General features: G+C 38.5%; 1 protein-coding gene and 1 long non-coding RNA gene across 2 annotated transcripts in view; one reads left to right on the forward strand and one right to left on the reverse strand.

The window, feature by feature from the left end:
• LOC108788485 overlaps window positions 1-7,417 on the forward strand; it is a 25,002-nt gene that overhangs the window by 15,861 nt on the left and 1,724 nt on the right. The window lies entirely within an intron of this gene.
• FCHO2 (FCH domain only 2) overlaps window positions 1-7,417 on the reverse strand; it is a 134,405-nt gene that overhangs the window by 13,101 nt on the left and 113,887 nt on the right. The window contains exons 18-19 of the mRNA XM_018558243.1: window positions 3,368-3,483; window positions 626-755 (exon numbers count right to left, since the gene is read on the reverse strand). Of these exons, the coding sequence (XP_018413745.1) occupies window positions 626-755; window positions 3,368-3,483 (246 nt within the window). The remainder of the gene's footprint in view (window positions 1-625; window positions 756-3,367; window positions 3,484-7,417) is intronic.

Consider the following 7,417-nt stretch of genomic DNA (forward strand, 5'->3'; position numbering starts at 1 on the left):
TTGACAGTGCCCACTGGCCAAGCCATCAAAGAGGGGATGACTCAACTTAATGAGCTATTTACTTTCAGGTATAAATTTCAGCTTGTGTTATTACAGAAGCAAACAAAAGACTTGGATAATTGAAAAGCCTAAATCACCACCAACTGGCTCAAACGCAGAATGCAATATCTTATATTCACCTGCCTAAAAAAATGAAATATTTTTTAGAAATATTGTTTTAGCCCAAGACCACAATACCCTCTGTTCCAGATGCTTCCTAAAAAAAGCAGGGCTCTGCATTGCATATTATTTATGACTGCCAAAGAATTTGTAACACGTATGGGCCAGAAGCCTAACTGATAATACTAACGTAGGTACTGTACATGCAGTACTTTGTATTTACAATGCTGGCTTTCAAGTGTCACCCGAAACCTTGACAAATAATACACAAAGACTTCTGCAAAGTCATAACTATTGGACAATTTGTCTTGCTTTCCTGTCACACTTTGTTTCAGAGTAGTGAATGCTTGATATAATATGTTCACACATGGTTTCAGAGCAGTAAATGCTTATTACAACAACCTATTTCCAAAAGGTAGAAACGGTACACGGTGACAGGTACACGACAAACGCACATAGCACTTACCAAAAGTGGGAGTATTTGCTGCACTAATTGAAGCAGACGAGGATATTGAAGAAGAACTTTCCGCACGCGGCAAAGAAGCCGAGGAAGGGGGGCTAGTGTTAGATGTCACGGGGGGACTGAACGGTCGCGGCTTGAAAGGAAATAGAAATAGAATTGGTAAAATATTTTTTTTTCAAAATCTTATATATTATTTTGCTCCTGCAAAACATCTAAAAGGTGGCTAATGTACAGAAAATCAACAATCATTTTTTTTGAAAAATGTGCAGAGTGGATAACAAGCAGCTCAATTGCACTTAGGTGATAATTACATGCCTAGATCAATATACTGTATTTTTATATACAAGTGCCATGCTATAGTTTTATTTTATTAACTATTTAACAAAGTGTTACAGAAATCATAAAGTGAATAATATTACAAAATCCTCAAAACATTCACAGATTAAAGTACTATAGAGGTATTAGTGTGCTTTATGTGTTGCATTTTTGGTGTGCTTTGAGTTTTCGTGAGTTGGGACTCCTGCAATGTCACCTTGTAAACAAATACATTAAGAGAATCCAGAAATGATGCAATTTTTTTCCTAGACCGTGTATTTATACCCGTGTTATAACTTGACTGAAACATACAAGTTTACATGAACATCTTGTTTCTTTTTTTCAATAACATTTTATTTTGTTTATGCCAAAATAGTCCCAACATTTGTTGGGGGTACTAATGTTCCCCTTTTTCTGAATTAAATGTTTTACTTATGGTAAGCTATAAAGTATTTTCTATATTTGACCGGGATTCTTTTAATAAATCAGTAATTTTCTCAGATTAAAATTAACTGCTTAAATGTCTGTTATATAACTCCCCCCCCCACAAAAATTATTTCATATAGAAAAGTAGATTCCTTAATGTGTGACTTGACACAACAAAAGATTGTTACACAAGCCACTTTGGCTGACGTTCCAATTTGAGCTACAAATGCCAATATTTCACACATAGGTCTCATTGCAACCGATCAGGCCTCGTCACACACAGGAATGGAGTTTCAATCAAACAGCAACTCTTGAGAAAGTTAAAGCAAATGTTAATTCTAGTGTGAAATTACAAATATAAGTTAGCATTTCTAGGGTAGCCATAAATGGCTGAATTCCCACCCCTATTCGAAGCTCTGGCTGTTCAGGGTTACCTTAAGGCTCCATTCACACCGAATCCATTAGCATCTGATTTTCAAGGGATGTCAATAATGGAAGACAACCCGAAAAATGTATGGGTGTGAATGGAACCAGTTCAACTTCACAACGCTGCATTTCATTGCAGTGTGCTTTAAAAAAAAAAAGGAGTAGAGCATGCACAATGTAACACAACACATCAAAAACAGATGTCAATGCAACGCAAAGGAACACGTTAAAAAAAAAAAAAGTTTGTCCACTCAGAACATGTTAAAGATTGGCAAAAAGAAAAAAATGCAACGGAAGTCAACGGATCTCCATGGACTTAGGCTTTCAGTCTGATTTTGGTGTGAACGGGCCCTAAAATCAATGTTTTACTGATACAGAGCAAAGTAACAATCTTACTTGAATCCTCCGTGTAACATACTCACTGACCTATACTTTCCTCTGCTACCACGTCGTTTAGTCGCTAGGAGCAGAAGAAATCTTTATGTGTAAGGTCCAAGTTACTCAAGTCTTGGCTTACACAGAGTTATGGTCTCTTCTTCTCATTCACTCTATGTGACAGTGATGAGAAATTCAAGCACTTGTGCTGTCACATGGAGTGAGCCACAAGCTTCTCGATACTCGTAAGTAGCATGTACTTCCAGCAACTGCAATGAAAGGTAACATGGTGCTGCTGGGGAGGGGGATATAGCCAACCCTCTTTTGTTTAATGAATCTCACACAAATATGTGGCCTGGATGCTCCCTATCTCTTCTGGAACTACTTAACTGCAAAGGTGTTGCTCTCGGCATTGGTTAAGAATCACAATACATAGTGATGTGTTCCAGTGCCATAGAAGACAGACAAGCATTTCTCCATTCCTGTCATTCAAGGGGTGACATTTGACTCACTATTATCAGCCTTGCTTTTACTAGAATTTATTTAAAAGAAAACAGGCAACAAGCCACTATTGCGTGTGTGATCATTAGATTTAAAGTGTATTTCCACTCTTGCAGCTTGGGATAGTACACACTTTATTTATTACATGTTGCCATTAAGATTGCAGAACTTACAAATGTCAGCAGAAATGTTTACATATTTTGTTTTTTACTTGCTTAAAAACCCTACCTAGCCTCCCCCCATGTAATGTTGGGGGGGGGGGGGTCTGTGTTTTGTTTACACTAATTAACCCTGTCTGTACCGTGCTGGCAGATTTCGTTATCACTTGTAAACTAGATATAAACATGGTCTGCCCCAACAAAGGGTTAAAGACTTAGCAGCATTGCATGTTAAGAGGAAGCTCGGTCTGTCCCTCTACTTTCACTTACAACCTGCTCAGAATAGTCTGGAATCTGTACAAAGGCCTTCACCAAAGTAAGCTCTAAAGGGTACTACTAGAGATATTTTTTAAAAATAATTTTTAGGTTTTGTGTGTCAATAAGAACACAAGCATATTAGGTTTTCTCATATTTGACTGCAAAAGTGGAAATACACTGACTTATAATCATCACTTTATTCACCTAGTCAGAAACAAAGCATCACACTGCATTACCAATTACCATTTCTGTAGTATTATTGTACTAGGTTTCTAACAATACTCACTACTTCAATAATTCCACTGAGTTTGCCTGAGGGAAGCTTTGGTCTTGATGGAGGTCGCGGAGGTGGTATGATTGTGCCTACAGAGTGTGGTGTGGTTGGTCGTGCAGGTGGTGACACTGTTGGAGAAAACATTATTTTAGTAACAGTTAATGAATGGCTACAGTGCTAAAAAACGTTTAGCTCTTGCTTTGGTTGGACCCCAGGCAATGTTGTTACAAACAAAACAAAAATTACTATCAAAACGTCAAGTCTTACATTAGATGGAATGTGCCTTGCCAAGATGTTACATTGCTCTTTGACCAGAATGTTACTACGCAGGTTAAAGAGATCTATGCTTTACCCAAGCATGCTTAACTGCTGCCCCTCCCAGCTGCACATACCCCCCACTTTATGAGTAGATCAGTGTGACAGCTTGCAAAATGATGAAACACTCTATCCTGCTCCCTGAGCAGTCAATGAGTAATCACCCATTCTATCATGCAGGAGGAAAGGGAGCGAGTCCCATACTCCCTATACACAGATGTAATGGGTATTCTCTTCATTCTTGGGACTGAAAGAAAAGCTGGGGTAGTGAAGGGATGGTAAGTATATGAAGATAGGAGGGCAGCAGTAAAGTAAACCTGTTTCGTCCTGCAAAAGGCAAAGCATAAAGCTGCAGATTTGATCCTGTTCAATCAGGATCATGAACAGTAATAAGGGTAGATGGTAATTTGTGATAGTCTCTTGGTCTATGATAATACTGTCCTAAACTTTACTTCAAGATGACTATTCTGCCAGACAAAAGGTCTCTATTTACTAGTATAAGATGTACAAACACTCATGGTGACCAATCAGGCTAAGCCAGGGGTGGACAAATCAATATGGAATTCAGGAGCCACCATGATTTTTTTTGACAACAACCAGAGAAAACCTCAAAAGTTTGGAGTTAATTGTAATTTTTAAAGAACATTAGCTACCTAGCTCCTGAGATTGGTCCAGCCCTGGCCTAAGCAGACCGGCCTGCCAAAGCTCCGGTCCAGTTCAAAGTCAACATTCCTTCAATATGGAGAGGGCCCAGCTAGTTAGAGCCATAAGGACAATATCAGTATTTTAATCTTTTGTGTTTTTTACTGCTCGTGTTTTACTATCATATACACACAAAGTACAAAGATAATGAGCCAAGGGACCTGCTTAGACTCACAGATACAAAAGCTCAGAGTTACTCAACAGGTATCTTTTTTGCTTCTACGGGTTACCCGGCTTTACATATATATGCAAATGGAAAAACTGTAAAATTCAAACTGCTAAATGTAAACCTTAAAAAAAAAGTACATAGCTCAGCCTGACGGCCCAGTATCACGCTGACTACATAGCTACTGAAATATTAGGAAATGCTACCAACTATTTTCTGCAAGGCCCATAAGGCAACCCACTGTCTGAACTTTACCATCACAAATAATTACCTATAGGCAACAGCTGTCTGTTCATTTCTATAAATGAATGTCCAAAATGTGAGGCCCAATCAAGGCATAACTAATACCACTGCTTCTTCAGCAGATTCCAAACATAGTGATTAGCTTGCAAACTGTAATAAACCGGCCATCATAATTATTTTGTACTTTTTGGATCTTCTTTTTCCTTTTCTATACTGTTAAATATGATTTCTGTTCTGATCTGGTAATGAAGTGCACCTATATGACAATATTAACCGCCAAAATGCTTGTCCCTTCTGGTTTATTCAGTGTGTTTATTAAGGGCTTGTTCACACCATAACTGTGCGTTTCATGGACTTATACACGTTTGTACCGTGATACGTTTTTTTTTTAACTCCATAATCATGATTAGTATGGAAACATTATTTTGGATGCGTCATTGTGCATTCAGGCACATTCAGGCACATTCAGGCATGTTCCGGTGTGAAAAAAATGCATGCTGCTGACCTTTTTTTGAAAACACTGGAAGTGAACACAATGATGTGAACTAGGCTAATCAAATTTACTGTGCTTGCATTTTCCAAGCGTCATTCTGAGCCTGATGAAGGGGACACTCTGAGGCCCCGAAAGCGCTTGCATTTGAATGGCAATGTGCCAATAAATGGACTATTGCTTTATTATCCCTTGGAGTACTGGTGACGTTATTTTCTATCTGATCTTTTCATGGTGCCATCCGTGGCCACTACAAGCACCCACCCGTCCGTACGGGTCTTTTTGACTCTGGTAAGGAGTGCAGTGAGATCTTTTGATTTCTAAAAAACACAGCTGGTGTGAACAATGCCTATACAGCACATGCCCTCAGTCAAGTAACTCAATATATTACACAAGGAAAGTACAGAGGGGCAAAACAGAGACACGCTTTAACGTTTATTGATGTTCTATTAAAAAAAGTCATATCACGTTTGATATGTACGCTTCCCTGATGATCCCTATCATGCACATCTGAACGAGTCTTGGGGGGGCCTTCTTTGACATAAGACTATGTGCACAGAATAGAAGGAAACAAGATTTGCAGGGCGCTGCCCTTTTAAAAACTGGTTTTTAAACACAAATTGCTTGATTGGAATCCGACGACACTATACAAGAAAAACATAATAAGGCTAAATAAGACTTTTACACATCTGGGAAGAGAGTACTATATATACATCAGTGCAATGTATACAAGTGTTTAGTACCATCGCATAACAAAATGTTTATCAGAAATTAAACATTTAAACTCTTCACTCCATGCAGATAAACACATGCAGTTTCAGCACAAAACATCCATTTTCAAAATACAGAACAAGTTTGCATACACAAGTACATCCATATGTAAATCCAATGAACACACATTATGCTTATGACATATGCAAACCGATTAAAAAAAAATGTCAGCAAATCAAGCTGCTTGGAGGCAACATGGGGTAAGAAAACCAAAATCATATTAAAGGATATCAAAATGCAACAGACACAGTATAATGTGAAAAAGGGGTATGAGGTACTTGTCCACATAATGACTAGCAAAGAAGTCCACTATTTGGGACTACACTGCACAACCAAGCAACACAAGGCATGCTTGTCATACCATTGTTTGTATGTACTGTAGGCAGGCTACAGTTGATAGAGGCAGACTTTGAAGGCTTGTCAGAAGGATTTGAGTTTTCTTCAACAAATACATCATCAAGACAATAGTTGGCATTAGAGAAACCTACATATTCTTCAAAAACATAGTTCCTCAAAGTTCTCTCCGACAAATAATAGCGCATGTTGTCAACTTTCTCAAAAGCGCTATGGAATCTCTGAATCTTCTTGCGCCCTCTATTGTACGTTCTGCTGTTACTCTCATACAGAGCAAGCTGAGGCCTTTGAGGCTGTGTGTTCTCTACCTGAGTTTTCATTGTGCCAACATTATGGCTAAAATTGGCACCAAAATCAGATTGTGTTGCGTCTCTGGGATCAGGTATTGGGAAGTCAAAAGTGAACTCAGACATATTACTGGAGGTCAGAGATGTGGGAGAAAAAGCAAAACTCTCAAAAGGCTCCTTTAGTGCAGCTGAAGAAAACATGGGAAAGAAGGAAAAAACAAAACATACAGACGATGAATGTACACTGCTGATGCTGGTAAGATCACCAAAATTCTTACGCTGACACTTTTCGTGTTTCTAAAACAAGGTGAACACCTGTCTGTGAAGGTTCTCATTCATCCAGGTCATGGTATATCTGTAAAAAATAAGTCAAGGCAACTGGACCAGTGAAACGTCTTCAAGAAAAATACAGCAAGTCCAGTTGCCTTGACTTATTTTTTACAGATAAGGTGAACACCTAGTAATAAAATATCACTTTGTAGAGGACTGACCCTTTTAGAGCATAGCAGACAATGTACTGGAAAGGTGGAGAATAAGGCAGGTAGGCCTTTCTAGTACACATTTTGTTTGGTTTTATGTTTAAAAGGAATGTGAAGCTATTTTATTTACAGAAGAACTCTGGGGAAATAACAAAAATGTATCCTTGCTGTGCGGCTATCCCCATTCTCCAAGATGTAGTGCTTATTTTATCTAGGGGGTAACATATAGCAGTTTTACTCACCTTACCTTCAGTC

The sequence above is a fragment of the Nanorana parkeri genome, unplaced genomic scaffold (genome assembly GCF_000935625.1).
Source record: "Nanorana parkeri isolate BGI_ZX_2015 unplaced genomic scaffold, ASM93562v1 scaffold327, whole genome shotgun sequence".
NCBI classification, from domain to species: Eukaryota; Metazoa; Chordata; class Amphibia; order Anura; family Dicroglossidae; genus Nanorana; species Nanorana parkeri.